General features: G+C 49.0%; 2 protein-coding genes across 3 annotated transcripts in view; one reads left to right on the plus strand and one right to left on the minus strand.

Annotated features, from left to right (window-relative positions):
- SNX20 (sorting nexin 20) overlaps positions 1-5,091 on the minus strand; it is a 12,916-nt gene extending 7,825 nt beyond the window's left edge. The window contains exons 1-2 of the mRNA XM_023209910.2: positions 4,928-5,091; positions 1,110-1,248 (exon numbers count right to left, since the gene is read on the minus strand). Of these exons, the coding sequence (XP_023065678.1) occupies positions 1,110-1,239 (130 nt within the window). The 5' untranslated portion in view covers positions 1,240-1,248; positions 4,928-5,091. The remainder of the gene's footprint in view (positions 1-1,109; positions 1,249-4,927) is intronic.
- An 11,838-nt stretch (positions 5,092-16,929) lies between these two features.
- NOD2 (nucleotide binding oligomerization domain containing 2) overlaps positions 16,930-18,493 on the plus strand; it is a 39,117-nt gene continuing 37,553 nt past the window's right edge. For both annotated transcript variants that reach the window (XM_023209912.2, XM_023209911.2), the window contains exon 1: positions 16,930-17,044. The gene's annotated coding sequence lies outside the window, so the exon portion shown is untranslated. The remainder of the gene's footprint in view (positions 17,045-18,493) is intronic.

The following is an 18,493-nucleotide window of genomic DNA, read 5'->3' on the forward strand; positions in this document are numbered from 1 at the left end:
CCCTGCAGCCCTGACTTTGTGACTGTCGCCAGGACTCCTTGAACACACATCAGTGGGCAGGGGAGGCAGCCATGAGGATGTTATGTTCCAGCGTCAGCGGGCTGGCCCTTCTTAACCTTCTCATCTAACTGCTTACATGCTAGGCTCTTCTCGGACGTGCACTCCTCTGCCTGGCATCCAACCCTCTATTTCCATGCCTGGAAAACGAACACAGTGTTTCTTAAACCCCACTTGAGCCCTGCACCCCTCTGAGCTTCTTGAGAAGCGCAAATAATTGTGCATTTTATTGCAAAGGGCGTGGTTCCCAGCTCTTTTCCAGTCTACCCTTCAAGACCAAGCCCCCACATCACTGCACATGCCCCTTGGCATTAGAGTAAGAGCCTCCCACCTTGTTCCTATAGTTTTTTATTTTATTTATTTATTTTTCATGGCACATCTATTTTTCACTGATCTGTTTCTCTATCAAACCTCAGGACTAGTGCAGTGTTTGATTTGTTCCTGTTTCTGTTTCCCCAGTGCCCTGCATAGGGCCGGGAACAGAGCAGGTATTGAATAGGGGCATCTTGAAGGATTGTAAGAAAAGATTTGTTCCAGGAGATGGCACTACAGCAGATGCTGTCCATGCCCCGGGCTGGACCATGCCCTCTTGGCACCCACTTTTCCAGAACATGCCACTGGCTTCCCTGAGGGCTTTCTAGGGCCATAGCAACAGGCCCAGGGGCGTCCCTTCTCCTCTGCAGGGCAGGACTGGTAGATAATAGCCCGGCTTCCTCACCCCAGGATAGCACAACCCAGAGATATGTTCCAAGGTCTCCCAGAAGACCCCCGCTAGGGTGGAGCCTCAGCCACCTACCGTGCCTATCTGTTCACTGATGTCCTGCCCTGGCCTCTTGCCCTTTCCTTCCATTTCCACTCCCCTGCTGTGACTCCTAGGACCGTCTCCTGGATAAACAGCTTGCACCAAATCTGTGTCTCAGTGTCTGCTTTGGGATAACCCAAGTTATAAGAGCTGCCCAGGCCTCTTGCTGCATCCGCCCAAATGACCCACATTTGTACTCTGAATGTCTTCAGACCTCTCCCCCAGACCGAGTCTCAAGCCTCAAGCCCACCTAAATGCCTGTCAGGTCCTGGGCGCAGGAGGTCAGGGCCAGCGGCTGGTGCTTCCTGCTGGGTCCTTGCTGTGCACTGTGTTACGGGTCCCTTCCAACCAGGGCTCCCAGGGTGCTCTGGACTTGCCATGCTCCAAGCCTGCCAGAGGAATAAGAGAACAGTGAGTACCCACTCCAGTTGGGGTCCCCGGTGGCTCCTGGGGTGCCTAGGAGCTGTATCATGCCCCCTCCTGGCAGGCAGAGGGAATGACAATGACCCCACAGCTCAACCTCCCCACTCTCCCAGCTGCCAGATCCCAGACCTGGGTCTGCCCCTTTGCTGGGCAGGTTACTCCAAGGCAGAGAAGACCCTTCACCTATTGCGATGATCCATGTGTTATTGAGGTGATCCTTACGTATTGCTCAGAGTTTTAAATGAGATGATTTCAAGCAAAAGTATTGGCTTTAGTGATTACTTGAGCAAAAGATGCTGGCTTGTGCAGACACTCACTTTTATGTTACACATGCGAATGAAGTCTCAGTGTTCAAGCTGAACACAGTGGCTCATGCCTGTACTTTGGGAGGCTGAGTTAGGAGGATCACTTGAGCCTAGGAATTTGAGACCAGCCTGGGCAATGTAGTGAGACCCCGTCTCTAGAAAAAATGAAAAAAAAGTTATCCAGGATGCACACCTGTGGCCTCAGCTACTTGGGAGGCTGAGACAGGAGGATCCCTTAAACTCAAGAGACTGAGGCTGCAGTGAGCTATGATGATGCCACTGCACTTCAGTCTGGAAGACAGAACAAGACCATCTCAAAAAGAAAAAAGAAAGCTCAGTGTTCAGAGCAGGTAGATACCGGTATGAATCTTCTATCGATCAATCAATCAATTATCTATCTATCAGCAAAATTAACTGATAGCTTATTATACCCACTTCATACCCACCTAGGTTCTTCACAGCCCCTAATCTAGTTTAATGCTCACAAAAGTCTATCATTACCACCACATAACAGATGAGAAAACTGAGGTCTAGCCCAAAGTCACGCAGCTGGTGAGTGTACTCAACAAGCAAAGCTGAGTTTGTCTCCAGTGCTTGTGATGTGCTGGCTGTGCGCTTGACACCCAACACACACTCTCACACTAACCTGACCACTGTCTGCACTCAGGACTGTTAGCAGCTCCCTTTTATGATAAGGGAACTGAGACTTAGAGTTGCCGAAGATAAAGAGCTGGTGGTGAGTGGTGGGCAGGATACAGACCCAGCCTGGGCTGACTTCAGAATTCTCTCCACGTTACTCAGGGAGGGAGAACAGGCAGCTGGGATCCGGTTTACATAATAACTCTGTCTGTGACCTGGATAAGTGCATGGGATGACCTGGTAGCTGGCAAGTGACTCAACTTCTCTGTGCTTCTGTTTCCTATAAATTGCGGATAATAACAGAACCCACGTTCGCAAGGCTGGGGTGAGGATTCAGTCAGGCAGACTCTGAAGCCTCAGCTCAGGGCCCTGTCCATTCCGCAGACTGTGTAGTATCCCCGCTCTTAGTGTCCGGTAAGTGCTAGATGCTTCCAGAAATATTTGCGAATTAAATGACTAAATTAAGGTGGATTGGAATAGAATTACAAATGTTTGAGATAACTTAGAAAAAGGGACAATTAAAACATTAGCTCGGCTGGAGCGAGGAGCTGGTATACCGGTTAGGCATGGAAATTCAAGACAAGGAAGGTGCAAGTGACCTCACTTTTTTCTACTAGGACCTGAGGAAGCTGCCAGTGGAACATAGAGGTAGAGCTGGGACTTGAACTCTGGTCTGTTGGATTCTGGGCCCTTGGTTTGAATCCCTGGGCTGACTACAGCCTAGAGAAAGATAGAGCCAATGCCTCCCTGGCACCCCCTAAGCACAGACGGGGGCGGAGGTCATGCATGTCCCTGAGCACAGCCAGCGCCTGTCCCTTGCTCCAGGGGTGAGAGCTCCTGGCCTGGGAGAGGGGAGGTCAGCTGGGGCCCAGAGTCTGCACTTCACGGGGAAGTGCTTGCTGTGTCGGGTGAAAGGAACCCTGGGGCCTTCTCCATGTGGCTCTGCATAGCCGTCCAGTGGGAAGCCCTTAGGGACCCTTGATCCAACCTCACCTTTTACAGATGGGCAAACAGAGACACGGAACAGGGGCCTGGCTGGCCCAGGGCTGCACGTTCTTGAGCATGCCGTCACGGGCACCTCTCGCTTGTCTCTTGTCCCTGTCAGGGAGTCAGGAGACATTGTCTTCCATCCTGACCAACTCTGTGTCCTTAAGCAAGTGCTTTAATATCTCTAAGCTTCTGTTTCCCCACCTGAAAAGTGTGGCTACAAGCCCCATCGTGTTGATAAGATGATGGATGACTAGGGATGGGTTTCCTACATGCTGGTAGGTGCCTAAGTGAGACAGCAAGTGGTCTATGTGATTCTTGATGGCTGGGATTCTTGGGGGCCCAGGGCACTCCTGTGCTCAGCACTTCTGTAAAGTGGGTGATGGTGAGTGACCTTGGCCTCAGGGGCCCCAGCCTTTGCAGACCTGCTTGTGTGACCAGGCAGCTGGCTCCAGATCAGAAGCAGGACACTATTGGCCCAGAGACCCTGTAAGACCCTAGAAATGATGCCTCAGCTCGACACTCCAGTAAAGACTGAGAAAGCTGATTATGAAACCAGTCCTTAGAATAAAAATCAAATTCAGCAGCCACAGTCAGCTCCCTTATGGTTGTCTCTTACAGGTTTCATTGGGAGTCACCCATTTAAAGAGGAAGGGGAAAGAAAGAGTTGTGCACTGGTGTATCCATGGGGTCTTGGGTAGCTTTCTATCCCTCTCCAGGTCTCAGTGTCCTCATCTGTGAAATGGGAAAGAATCCTATCGCTCTAAAAGCTCTCTGGGGACAGCCACATAGATGGTTCCATGGCCCTTTCCTCCCCTCTCCTCACTCTCTGTAGCAAAGATTTCTTGACTTTATAACAAAATATTATAAATGTTGGTGCTGTTGGCCTGGAGGCCTGTAGTTGGCCCAGGGAACAGAGCAGCTTCCCAGTCCCCTCTACCTTCCCGCCCTGTGTGCATAGACAGTCATTCTCCTCCTCCTGTCCCCAGGTGTCCTGACCACCCCCCTCTCCAAAAACTGACTGCCAAGTCCAGTCCCTCTTCTGCTGGCCACACAGAGGCCACACCATTTTTCTGAAGGCCTGCTGAGGACTTTTCATGGGGAATGAGCCTCTAGGGGGTGAAATAAAGCTCCTGGCCCACTCTGGGGGACAGGAGATCTCCGGACGTTGGATGCGTGGCTGCCTCTGTTGGGGAAAGGGTGGGTACCCTCCAACAACTGGACGCTCACCTGAGAAGCCTTGCCAAAGCCAGGGGCTCCCAACCCAGTGTGCGTAAGAATAGCCTGGTGGGGTGGGGGTGGGATCCCAGGGGCTTGTTCAAAAGCAGGTTTCCTGGCTCCTAACATAGGAAAGTGTCATTGAACAGACCTAGATTCTGTATTTTCCACGAGTCCCCTAAAGCTATGCTGACGCAGGGATTCCCTGACACCGTTTTTTTTTTTTTTTGAGAAACACAGGTGTGATGACTTATTCTCCAGGCCCAAGATGGGTTGTACAAGCGCCTAGCATTTCAAAAGGAATGGAGGTGATGGAGGGTCCAGGAGCTGTCCCTTCCTCTGCCTCAGTGCGCTAAGGAGAGCTCCAAACACAGTGGCTGTCACTAACCCTTCCCCCTCCCACCCTGCCCCCAACAGGTGCCAGGCAGGGTCCCAGGAGGAGGGGACTCAGGCCACAGCAGGCAGAGGACAGCTGAGTGTGGGATCAAATACTGACCTCCAGTCTCTGGGGCTGTGCGTGTCCAGGGGTCCGGAAGGAGTGTCACATGGCCCCTTCGAGCTCTTGGTTCTCAGCTCCAGCGACCAGCCGAGGGACTGACACTTTCTAAGTTCCCCGTTTGAAAACAGGAAATAGGCTGTGTGACCTGCTCCTGATCGCCCCAGCCCATTGGCTGGTGAAACATGGTATATCGAACTCAACTGACAGCCTGCCACCTCTTCTTCCGGGTAGCGCAGGGAACGGCAAGGCAGTGCAGGGCCAGCCCTGTGGGATCAAACTCAGCCTCACTCTCCCTGCAGCCTTGCAGTGGTCTGGCTGTCCTTCAAATCCCCGTTGATCTCTGGCACTCAGGCATTAACTCTTAGAGCCCTTTAACGTTCATTATTCTACTCTATGAGCTAAGCATGATGGGGACCGTCATGCCCCTTGAACAGATGGGAAAACTGAGGCTTGGGTCACAGAGCTGGTGGGACACAGAGCCAGTGACTGACATAGTAGAGCAGTGGGGTGGAATTACAGTTCCATCTGGCGCCTTTTCTCTGAGCAAAGCTGTATCTGTCACCACCAACAGAAAGTACCAGGGAAGCGAAACCCCAGGGCAGTGGTGTGATTCATGGCCACCCATCTTTGTGGCCTTGAGGGCAAGAGAGGAAATCAGACAAAAAAAAAAAAAAAAAAAAAAAAGAACTTTGCTGGCTGTCCCAGAAGTTTACCACGTGTTTTTTTCTGAGCCACGATTCCCTTCCCCTCCATGAGAGGTAGTCACAGTCCTGATTCAGATGGGGGTTACTACGTTGCTTTTCCTTAGAAACTTACCACCTATGAGATCCTCATACAATTCAGTTTCATTTTACTCATTTGTGAATCTCATATAAATTGAGCCAAGCATACTGTGTGTATTCTCCAGTGCCTTGCTTCTTTCATGCAACACTTATGTGTTTAAGATTCACTGATGCATTTCTGGGTAGTTAGTTTTTTCATTTCCATTGTTGTGTTGCTACATTATTATTATTATTTATTTTAGTTTAAGTTCTGGGATATGAGTGTAGAACGTGCAGGTTTGTTACATAGGTATATATGTGCCATGGTGGTTTGCTGCACCCATCAACCCGTCATCTAGGTTTTAAGCCCTGCATGCATTAGGTATTTGTCCTAATGCTCTCCTTCCCCTTGGTCCCCATCCCCCGACAGGCCCCAGTGTGTGATGTTCCCCTCCCTGTGTCCATGTGTTCCCATTGTTCAACGCCCACTTCTGAGTGAGAACATGCGGTGTTTGGTTTTCTGTTGCTACATTATTTAAATATATTGCCATTTATCTTTTTTTGTTGTTGTTGTCTTTTGATGCACACTTGGGGTGTTCCTAGGACGGCCATCATGATCAATGCCCCTGATGATATTCTTACACGTTTCTCCAAGTCCATGTACTTATCTGAGGTGAAATTGCTGGGTCTCAGAGAATGGATAGCTTCAACTGTGCTAGATTACGCCAAGTATTTTCATGAGTGACGGTGCCATTTTGTATTCCCACCAACAGTGTATGAGAATTCCGGGTGCTCCACCTTCTCACCTACACTTGATATGGTCATTATTCTTATTATCTTGGAGACGGGGTCTTACTCTATCACCCAGGCTGGAGTGCAGTGGTACCATCATAGCTGACTGCAACCTAGAACTCCTGGGCTCAAATGATCCTCCCACCTCAGCCTCCTGAGTGGCTAAGACTACAGGTATGTCACCATGCTTGGCTAATAATTTTTTTTTTTTTTATTGTAGAGATAGACTGTGATGGCCACTATGTTGCCCAGGCTGGTCTTGAACTCCTGACCTCAAGCTATCCTTCTGCTTTGGGCTCCCAAAGTACTGAGATTACCAATGTGAGCCACTGTGCCTGGCCTGGTCAGTGTTTTTTAGTGTACCACCGCATTAATGTGCAGTGGTCTCCCATCATGGTTTTAAGTTGCATTTCTCTAAGGACTAATGATTTTGAGCATCTTTTCACGGGCTTATTTGCCATCCTTATACCTTCTCCAGTGAAGTACCTGTTCAAGGTCATTGCTCATTATTGACTGGATTATTTTTAATGGTTTGTAGGTGTTCTTTATGTATTCGTTTGGGTTTATGTGCTTCTCAATGTCTTTTTCCATCCTGTAGTTTGTATTTTGTACTCTCTTAATGGAGTTTTGTGATGAATAGAAGTTGCCAACTTTAAAGAACCATATTAGTTCTTTGATATGGTTGAATTTCGACTTTCCTAATTGCAACATGAAATTTAATGAAGCCCTCCTAGTACCAAAGCATTCTGCCTTGAGCCAGTGTCATCCTTGGAAGGCATGGAGATTTCTCCTGTATTTGCTTCTGTAACAACCTCATAGGCTTGTGAACCTCAAGAGGAGTTCAGATGAGCCAAACACTTAGAACAACACTGTTCTGTGCTGTACAAGTGCTGGCAGTTCTTATTATTCTAAAACCATTATCACTTGTCTTTTTCATTGGAGGCTCTATAATGTCCCTGTTTACCTATTGACCTTGCTTATTGACATGCCCTGCAATCCCACCTCTCTGCAGTGCCATCACTGTCGTTAAGAACCTCCACATCTGCAAAGGTCTGTCCCTGGGCAGAGCTCATGAGGAGCGCCATGAATGGTATGCCTCTGGCCTGCTCGCTGGGGCACCCCGTAAGTGCAGGGACCATACCTCAGTCATCTTCGCCTCCCCCTGCCCAGCAGAGGGCCTGGTGGTGTGGCTCCCTGTGTACAGTGAGGCTGGAATGCCCTGCACCCTCTCCTCCCTGGGTTGTGCCCCGTAACTTTCCAGTTTTCTTGTCTACTCGCTGCCCAGGCCTGGAATCTGCGAGACACCAGGGTGGAATCTAAGCCTTTCTCTGCAGCCCTGTGAGCCTCTCACGCTGCAAAAGGCAACCACAGAGGGAAAATGTGTGGTTGCCGCTGCTTCCTCTTATGGGGAAAGGAGACGTTTCTTGGAAACCCCCTGATGGAGAGGGGCCTGGCCCACATAGGTAGGACCCAGCTGAACCAGAGTGACTGGAAGATGCCACGCATGGCCACCTGTTGGATGTTGCTTTTTCTCTGCAGCCAGAGTTCTCTGTGGTGGAGGCAGAAGACATGGGTAGTGTCTTAGCTTGGGCTGCTGTAGCAACACACTGCAGACTGGGTGACCTAAACAACAGACATCTCTTTCTCACAGTTTTGGAGGCTAGGAAGGCCAAGATCAACATGTTAACAGATTCAGTGTCTGGGGAGGGCTTGATTCCTGGTTTGCAGATGGCTGCCTTCTTGTTCTATTCTCACATGGCAGAACGAGGGCTAGAGAGTGCTCAGGGATCTCTACCCTCATGGCCTAATTATCTCTTAAAGGCCTCACCTTTTTCATTAGGATTTCAATATATGAACTATATGAACTTGGAGGGCACATATTCAGTTCATAACAGGCAGGCAAGGTCCCATCGTCATGCGGGGGACACAGGAGTGGGCATCCTCTGTTACAGTGCTGAAGCCAGATGGCAAGGAGGGTCACCACGAGGCATCAGCAGTGAGAAAGGGGAAATGCCAGTAGTGTCTTAGAACCTGACGCCTGTCCTAGAATTCAAAATCAGAGCACCTCTCCATCTCGCTTGGACCCTTCAGTGGCCTCCCACCGCATTCAGAGTAAATTCGAACTCTCTGCCGAGGCTTCCATGATCCGCCTCTTGTCTGCCTTCCTGCTTGTCATTCAGTCCACTCCTAGTGTCACTTACCACACACCAGCCGACCCAGACTGCTCACTGCTGCTCAGACGTGCCTTTGTCTTCACAGTTCCTTCAGCTGGAAATACCCTCCGCTTGGTTTTTCCATCTCTGGCTTTCTCTTCTCATCTCATCTCATCTCATTTCATCTCATCTCATGAAGCGGCAGCTTCATTGTCGCTCCTCCCTGCGGCCTTCACCTGACCCCTCTGTCGGGATCTGTCCTTGTTTTGCTTATTTGTATACTTGTGCGTTTCCTGTCTCAAATGCCACGATGACAGGGACTTTGTCTGTATCATCATCTGTGTCCCCAGCACCTAGCACAGTGCCTGCGGCATAGTGGGCGCTCAGTAAGCCATTGTGTGCATGAATGAATGACGGGGTGAATGCAGAGAAGTGGTCACCCAGGCTGTGGCTTCAGCTCAGCCCTGACTCATTGTGTGATTCTGGGCAGGCCACCACCCTGATTTTTGGCTTTCCTAACTACAACATGAAATTAAATGACGTCCTTTTACCACCAAAGCATTCTACATTGAGCAAACAACTGAGTGCTAGAAGCTACCCCTCACTACTGCTCTGGATGCCTGACATGCTTGGAACTGCAACCCTGATACACCTTCTTCGAGAAATTCAGCAAGAGTGTATTAGTACCAAGTGTGCCTCCCAGCGCTGGTACAGCAAACCACAACTGGCCAGGTGTTTTTCACAGGTGACACAAAATTTGATCTTGTCAATCTTGTTTTTTGCAGCTGGATGTGCCCGTTTAGCCCTTTATTAAATTTGAAAGGTTCTCAATATTGCAGGATTGGGGATTAAAAACTGGGGCTGCAGACAGAATGCACGCAGGGCACCACTCTGGTTGTATTGAGACATGGCAGGGTGGGGCTGGGTACAGGCGCATTTATTTCTACACTGCAGGCTGCGGGAGCTTCAGTCACCATTACTTAACTTCCTGGTCTTTGTCAACCTCAGGACTGTCAGAACTGCTGATTGTGTAAAGATTCATGGTTAAGATTAGGAGAAAGTCTGATCAGGAGAACATACACCTCCCATTCTTGGGACATCTGTTTGGGCAAAGGTGCTGATGAGCAGTTTGGGTGGGGTTAAGGGCCGTTAGGGCCATTGTAAATCATTTTAAGGTATGTGCCTTGCACAGAGGACCTAAAAAAGGGCAGCAGTGGGCCGGGCACGGTGGCGGATCACCAGGTCAGGTGATTGAGACCATTCTGGCCAACATAGTGAAACCCTGTCTCTACTAAAAATGCAAAAATTAGCTAGGTATGGTGGCACATGCCTGTAGTCCAGCTGCTCAGGAGGCTGAGACAGGAGAATTGCTCGAATCCAGGAGGTAGAGGTTGCAGTGAGCCAAGATCACACCACTGCACTCTAGTCTGGGCAACAGAGCCAGATTCCACCTAAAAAAAAAAAAAAAAGGCAGCAGAGATGCTAAAATCCAGCCCTGTCTCTTCTGTTTCAAGACAGCACTTGTGACCACACAGATGAAGCTGGCACTTGTGTCCACACATTGGAAAAGAAGAATGATATGGTTTTCTGTGAGTTAATTAATGAAGGAGCGAGAAACTGATTTTCAAAGACAACACCCTCGGCCAACGGAACACTTTATGTTGCTGAAGTGGGGTTTGTAAGCTTGGGGCTAGAATGGCAGGGCTTGAGAACAGAGGGGTGATTCTAGAAGCAATATGGCGGAAGGGAAGGAGAGAGAGGAGGCACAGCAAGGGGTCTCAGGAGGAGGCTCAGGCAGGGGAGCTGGATTGTGTTTTGTGGGTGTCTGACCTTCCTGTCCCATGTACTGATGAGCTTGGAATTGGGTTAGGACCTGAGGTGGGGAAGTGACAAAATGCTGGGTCTGTTCTTGAGGTGGGAATGCGGCAATCTCAGAGGCTGCCCAAGAGATGCAGGCACGTCGGGTTCCCAGGCTGGAGGCTGCTCTGTGGAGAGCTGCCTGCTCCAATGTGTCCTTCTCTCAAGCATTGTCCCTCTGTCAATAAGTCACCCATGAATAGGGCGCAGTGGCTCATGCCTGTAATCCTAGCACTTTGGGAGGCTAAGGCAGGCAGATCACCTGAGGTCAAAGGTTTGAGACCAGTCCGGCCAACATGCTGAAACCTCGTCTCTACTAAAAATACAAAAATTAGCCAGGCGTGGTGGCACATGCCTGTAGTCCCAGCTACTTGGGAGGCTGAGACAGGAATCGTTTGAGCCCAGGGGGCGGAGGTTGCAGTGAACTGAGATGGTGCCACTGCACTTCAGCCTGGGGGACAGAATGAGACTCCGCCTCAAAAAAAAAAAAAAAAAAGTCAATCTGCAAACAGACTTGGGCCGAGCACTGGGCCAGAGGCTGAGATCCAGCAACAAGGAAGTGGCAAGGAAGGGATACCCTGAACCCTCAGAGACTCGTGGTCTGGTGAAACACAGGACGGACACATGGAACTTGGGCCAACAGTGGAGGACCGCCTTGGCTGATAGCCACCAGGAGGACAGGCAGGCTGATCTTTGCAACTGAGATGACTGGGAGAGTCCATAGGGACTGTGGGGTCTGGAGAGCTTCCTTGCAGGAGGTGGGCATGGAAGGTCCAAATAAAAGTGGGTAGAGAAGAACGTGGACTTGACTCACAGTCCCACCATTCCATATCTGGGTCACCTTAGGAAATTCATGAACCTCTTGAAACCTCTGTTTCTTCATCTCCAAGATGGGGATGAGGAATGGAACCTATTCCATAGAGGTGTTGTGAGGGTGTAGGGCGTGGCATATGGCAAGTGTTCAATAACATATTTACACTGTGGAGTACTCACTGTTTGCCAGGCATCAAGTCCTAGTGTATGCATCCCTCATGACAAGATCTAAGTGGACTGTCATCCTCACTTAACTGCGAGGGAGACTGAGGTCAAGAGAAGTGAAATGACTGGCCAAGAGCATACAGCTGCTAAGGGGCAGGGCTGGGATTCGAATCCAGATTCACTGGGGCCAGAGTCCTTGCAATTGCCACCTGTTGCCTCTGTCTGGGGCACAGGGTGAGCAGAAGCTCAGAAGTGGGAGTACTAAGAGCTGTGGGAAGTTGGTGGAGCTGGGGGTGCAGAGACGGGGGAGGGAAAGCCATTCCTGTCTTCATCCATTTGGGCCAGCTTGTGGAAGGGTTTGGACTTCGGTGAGTGGGCAGGCTGCTTGGAGCAGAGGCCCACCAGTGTAGAGACTGCAGCCCAGTGTAAGGCCGGGTGACCACCACTGCCAGCAGCAGCAGCAGCCGGTCCTGGGCTCAGCTCCTACCATCCAGTTCTGCTGATGGGGGCAGTCCTCACTCCTGGGGGAAGTGCTCAGGCACAGGCAGCTTCCCCGCCTCGGAGAATTTTAAATAACACAACCCAAGGATTTCTCTCCTCCGACGCCCAGGGTATCCTGGAGGCATTTTCCCTCCACCCCTTCTGAGTGCTTCTTGGCTGGTGCCCAGGTCAGAGCACTCAAGGACCAAAATGTTCCCAGGGCATCCCAATTGCCTGTCTTGGCAGAGGGTCCTGCACACAGGGAGTTTTTAATCAATGTCCCTTAACTCATTGGAAAGTTTTAAAAAATTATTATTAAACAAGTCAATCATGCTTATTAGGAAATACAGGTTAGCACAGAAGAGTTTTAAAAATCCATTTACAATCTGATCCTAACTTGTCTTTTAGATGTTTCAATGCATATATTCACACACATCTTTTACAGAATTTTTGTATAAAGTGTGAGGTAGTAGTCCAAATTCATTTCTTTTGCACGTGGATATCTAGTTTTCCCAGCACCATTTGTTAAAGAGATCATTTTTCCCCCTTAAACTATCTTGGCATCCTTGTTAAAAAACAACCTACTTTTTAAATTTAGCCTTATATTCTTTCTACACAAAGCATTTGGCAGCCCAACTGTTTTTCATTGAGATAGAATTCACATACCATAAAATGCACCCTTTTAAGGTGTGTAATTCACTGGCTTTTAGTGCATTCACAGGGTTGTATAACCATCACCATGATCTAATTCCGGAATATTTTCATCATGCCAAAAAACCGAAACCAAACAAAACAAAAAGCAAACCTCACACCCACTAGCAGTCACTCCTCATTCCTCCCTCCCACCAGTTCCTGGCAACCACAAATCTACTTTCTGTCTTCACGGGTTTGCCTATTCTGGACATTGCATGTAAATGGACTTATACAATATATGTCATTTTGTAACTTGCTTCTTTCACTTAGCATGTTTTCAAGGTTCCTTTATGTTGTAGCATTTATCAGTGCTTTGTTTTCTTTTCACAACTGAATAATATTCCATTGCACAGATAGATCACATTTTCTTTATCCATTCATCAGCCAAGGGACATTTAGGTTGCTTCCACTTTTTCCTCTTATGAATAATGCTGCTATGAACATTTGTGTACAGCATATGTATGCTTCAATTCTGTTGAGTATACCTAGGAGTAGAATTGCTGGATCGTATGGTAACTCCATGTTTAACTTTATGAAGAGTCAGCAAATTATTTTCCACAGTGGCTTCACCATTTTACACTCTGACCACCAATGTATGAGGCTTCCAATTTCTTCACATTCTTTCCAGCACTTGTTTTCTGTCCTTTGGACTAAGGGCACCTTTGTGAGTGTAAAGTGGTATCTCATGGTGGCTTTGATTCACATTTCCCTAACAATTAATGATGTTGAGCATCTTTTCTTGTGCTTGTTGGCTACTTACACATGTTCTCTGAACATTTTCAAATCCTTTGCTCATTTAAAAAGTTGTGTCAGTCTTTTTATTACTGAGTTTCAGAAGTCCTTTATATATTCAGGATATGAGTTGCGACTATTTTCTCCCATTCCATTAGTTGTGGTTTTACTTTCTTGATTGTTCCTTTCAAAGCACAAAAGCTTGGAATTTTGATAAAGTCTAATTTATCTACTCTTTTCTTTGGTCGTTTGTGCTTTAGATGTCAAATCTGAGAAATCATTGCTTCATCCAAGGTCACAAAGATTTTCACCTTTGTTTTCTTCTAAGATTTTTATACTTTAAATCTTGCATTTGGGACTTTGATCCCTTTTGGGTTAATTTTTGTATAAGCCCTGAGGGAGGAGTCCAAATTCAGTTCTTTTGCATGTGGATATCTAGTTTTCCCAGCACCATTTGTTAAAAAGACCATTTTTTCCCCTTGAATTATCTTGGCATCCTTGTTAAAAAAAAAGTCTGCTTTTTAAATTTAGCCTTATATATTCTAGGCATTTTTCTAGCTGATAAACATACTTATAGCATCTTTAAAAAATAAGTATCTGTAGAAATACGACAAGCATAAAGGGAACTGTAAATATCATGCGTTTAACTTGGTCAGTTTCACAATGTATTTGCATCAATGCAACCACTATTCAGAGTAAAAATAGGAGATTACTGGCACCCTAGAAGTCCCCTTCACCCCTCCCCTAGTCACCACCTCCAACTTTCTCCGAGTGATAGCCTCTATCTTGGCTCCTACCACTGTAACGCAGTTTTGCCTGCTTTTGAACTTTATAGAAACGATACCATTTTGTATGTATGTTTTTGCACTCAGCCTCTTTCTCCCAACATTATGTCTGTAAGGCTGCAGTTCTCGTGGGGGTACAGTGGTTCATTTATTTTCATTGGTTATTAGAATCACAGCATTATTTTTAGTATATTCACTTAACAAAGATTTTATTGCATGTCAGATCCTGTTCTAGGCCTTGGGAGAAGGCAAGGAACAAGGCAAAAAGTCCCTGTTCCCTTGCAGCTCATGCTGTCTTGGGTGAGAGACCGACAACAAGAGCAATAAATACGTGGAATATATAATGTGTTGTGTGCAGATAAGAGCTATGGAGAAAAATACAAAGTAAAGCAGGAGAAGGGACTGGGGGGGTGTTGCAGCTGTACACAGAATAGTTAGGGAAAGCCTTGCCGAGAAAGTCATATGGAAGCAAAGACCCAAAGGAGAGGAAGGAGGGAGCCATGTAAATTTCTAAAGAAAGAGCATTCCAGGCACAGCAAAGGCAAAGGCCTGAGTGTAACTGCAGGCTTGGCATATTTGAGGAACAGCCAGGAGATCAGTGTGGCTGGAGCAGAGTAAGACGAGAGTGTAAGGAGCGGGGCAGAGAGGGTGCCAGGGGCCAAACAGCAATTGTAAGGACCTTGGCTTTTACTTTGGGATGGGAGTCATCAACAGGAGTTTCAGCAGAGGAGTGATATAATTTGACTTAAAACATAAAACAAACAAAAAACTCACTCTGGCTGCTGGATTGAAGAAGGGCTGTAGTTGGAGGCGCGGAGAGTGGCCAGGACCTCCTGCTATCACCCAGGTGAGAGATGATGGAGATGTGGACCCAGGTGGTAATGGTGCATATGGAAAAGATGGGCTGTATCTTGGAAATATTTGAAGGCCAAGTTGAAAAATTGGCTCCCAAATTGGATAGTGGAGTTGAGAGAAGATGGGTCAGGTTGAGTGTTCTAGGTTCAGATGTTCCGTCAGTTTTCTTAATTACTTTTCTGTTACTGGGCATTAGGGAGATTTCCAGCTTCTCACTGCTATAGGCGAAATGATGGTGAATATCCTCGTAGATGGATCTGTGCACTGCCCAGAATGAGTTTTCTAGGGTAGATTCAGTCCTAATGCAGCATTTTCCAATGTCGGCTGACTGTGCACCACCTGTACAGGTATTTACCTGAAAGCGGTGGGGGGTAGTGGTTACAGCATTAATTTGTGTCAGAGGCCTGGGGCAAATCCCATCTTTGGGGCAAATCCCCATCTCTGGTGCCAGAGGAAAGGGGGCATCTTGAGTCTGGGGAGGCCCCTCGCAGGAGTGAGAAGTCCTGAGGAGCCTGGGCTTCAGGTCTCAGAGGGGTCACTCTTTTTTGAGTTCCTTCCTCTCTGTGGGACTCAGTTTCCCCATCTTCACCGTGCCAGTGAGTGGGTGTAAGTGAGCAAGTCTGCCTGGAGGATCCTACTGCTGCTCTCTGCACCTCTTAGGTGTATCTCCTGCCCCCTCCTTCTCCCTTGGTGGGTGTGAGATCCAAGTTCAAATTTGCACCTCAGTTTCTGCATCTATAAGTTAGAGGCAATAACAGTCAATACCCTGGAGACAGAAGTAACTGAGTGACTGTATGGAAAGACTAGCACCTGGTAAGCACTTTCTAGATGGCAGTTATTTTCACTATTTTAACAAATTGACTTCACATTTTTTAAAAAAAACAAATATAAGAGTTTTAAAACGAGCATTTATATTAACGCGTTAAATGGAAAAGTGGTGTCATTGGCTCCGGAGAACAGAAGAATGTAAAATAAAATTGTTTAATGGAAACAAAAACAATGTTATTAAAGTTAATTAGATAGTTTCAGAGCCAAGTAGCCTAGGCAGTGCTAGAGAGGTACTCAAGCCCTATTAGTACGAAACTGAGAAATAAACTCCTTTCAATAAAAACGGAAAAGTTAAAAGGAAAATGAAAAAAAGAACCTTAAATGACCAGCCCACTCTTACCTCACGTGTAACAGTCTGGAAAAGCTTTCCTAGTGCTGGCTGTGTGTGTGTGTTGGCAAGCGGTGTGTGTGTTGGGAAACGAGGTGTGTGTGTGTTGGGAAGTGGGGTGTGTGTATATTGGGGAGCATGTTTGTGTGTTGGGAAGCGGTGTGTGTGTTGGGAAGTGGTGTGTGTGTTGGGAAGTGGTGTGTGTGTTGGGAAGTGGTGTGTGTGGGGTGTGTGTGTGTTGGGAAAGCAGGGTGTGTGGTGTGTGTGTGTGTTGGGAAGTGGTGTGTGGGGGGTGTGTGGTGTGTGTGTTGGGAAGTGGGGTGTGTGTGTGTGTGCACGTGTGTGTTGAGAAGCGGTGTGTGTGGGGTGTGTGTATTGGGAAAGCAGGGTGCATGTGTTGGGAAGTGTGTGTGTGTGTGTATGCGAGTGTTGGGAAGCAGGGTGTGTGTGTTGGGGAAAGCAGGGCGTGCGTGTGTGTTGGGAAGCGGTGTGGTGTGTGTGTGTGTTTGTGTTGGGAAGCGGGTTGTTCCGAGGACTCCCCGGTTCCCTCCTGGTTGAAACGTGGCCCAGAAAGAGAGGCACACTGGCCAGGGCACACAGCCAGGGCCGTCCAGCCCCGCAGGCAGCCCCGGTCCTGCCCTGTCCCAGGTGAGCGTGGCCAGTCCTGGAGCCGGCGCTGCGGGGCTGCGAGGCCATGGGACAGGAGCCGGTGCTGCCGTCCGGGCAGAGCAGGGGCGGGGTCCGGGCGGGGCGGAGCCGAGCGCCAGCGCAACCGGAGCCGCAGCTCGAGCCGGAGCCGAGCCGGAGCTGGAGCGGGGGCCGGGAGTTGTGGCCCGGAGCGGGCCTTGGAGTCGGCGCCCAGGTGGCTCGCGGTGAGTGATGTGCCCAGCGCCTGGGGGTGGACTAAGGGGAGACTGTGGGCGCCAAGGGTCCCGCCCCCGTGACTTGAACACTTGGCTTCCCAGCCGTCCTGGCCTCAGGGCTTGGGCAAGGGTTGCCTCGGTTTCTCCTGGGGGAGTCCCGGGGTGTAGATGGGAAGTGAGACGGAAAGGGGGCATCTCCAGGTAGGGGAGGTCCCCGGCAGGAGTGAGAAGTGCTGAGGAGCCTGGGCTTCAGGTCTGGGAGGGGGCAACTCTTTTGGTTTCCTTCCTCTCTGTGGGACTCAGTTTCCCATCTTCACCATGCCAGTCAGTGAGCGAATCTGCCTGGAGGATCCTACTGCTGCTCTCTGCACCTCTTAGGGGAATCTCCTGCCTCCTGATTCTCCCTTCTTGGGTGTGAGATCTAAGTTCAAATCCATCCCTTCCCAGACAGCCCACAACAGGACCTGCGAGGCCACATCTCCTATCTGTTTGCTCTCCTCTGCTTCTCAAGTTGATGGAGCAGCCATCTGGTCCTGCTTTCATTCTAACAAACTGAAAAGCCCACCACCTCAGTCCCCCTGGGGAGGGCCTCCTGAAGCTGCATGAGGGCCGGGGGCTGGACCCCTGCTTCTGAGTTTGCTCTTTCTGAGCCCTTCCTGCCATGGCCTTGGTTTCCCCGTGGGCTGTGACCTGGCCTCCTCCAGGGTCCTTGTTCTACAGAAGGGAAACACCTACCCTGTCACCCTCCTCTAACCCTTTAGTGAAGAAGACCAGAGTGACATCCCCACCACCTGTACTTGCCTGTCCTGATCACTCAGCCATGGGGCTGCTGGGGCCCCTGAGTTTGTTGGCCACTCAAGGCTCCTTTACCTCTCTGCACCCTGGGATCTGAGGCTGGGAGCATCCTTATCCAGCCGACCTTCCTCCTACCCATCGCAGAACCCCTCTGTGACACATGCCCAGTGGTGGGGAGCTTGTTACTGATGAGGTGGCTTTTCAGTGCCTTGCAGCTCTTGTTTTCTTTAGCTAAAATCTATGGCTTACAGATTCTACACCTTGGTTCCACCTCTGTCTCCCGGAGCCATGCAGAGCACGTCCATTCTTTCATTCATTCCAGTGATCATCATTCATGCACTGGATGAGACACAAGACAGAGCAATAGGAAAATCAGACAAAACTCCCTGCCCCCATGGAGTGCACATTCTAGAAAGGAATGGACAGCAATGAAATAAGTAAATACATGGCATGGCAGGTGGTGGGAAGTGCTATGAGTAAAACAAAACTGGGAAGCAGGATAGGGTGCTGGGGCTGGGTATTGCATTGTATATAGCACAGCCAGGGAAGGCTTCCCCAAGACCAGAAGAGCTGGGCAAAGTCATAAGGAGTTGAGGGGTGAGCCACGTGAGTATCTGGGGGGCTGGGAGGCTTTGGTTTTCACTCTGAGCATAATGGGAGCAG

This window comes from Piliocolobus tephrosceles, chromosome 17 (assembly GCF_002776525.5).
Source record: "Piliocolobus tephrosceles isolate RC106 chromosome 17, ASM277652v3, whole genome shotgun sequence".
Taxonomy (NCBI): Eukaryota; Metazoa; Chordata; class Mammalia; order Primates; family Cercopithecidae; genus Piliocolobus; species Piliocolobus tephrosceles.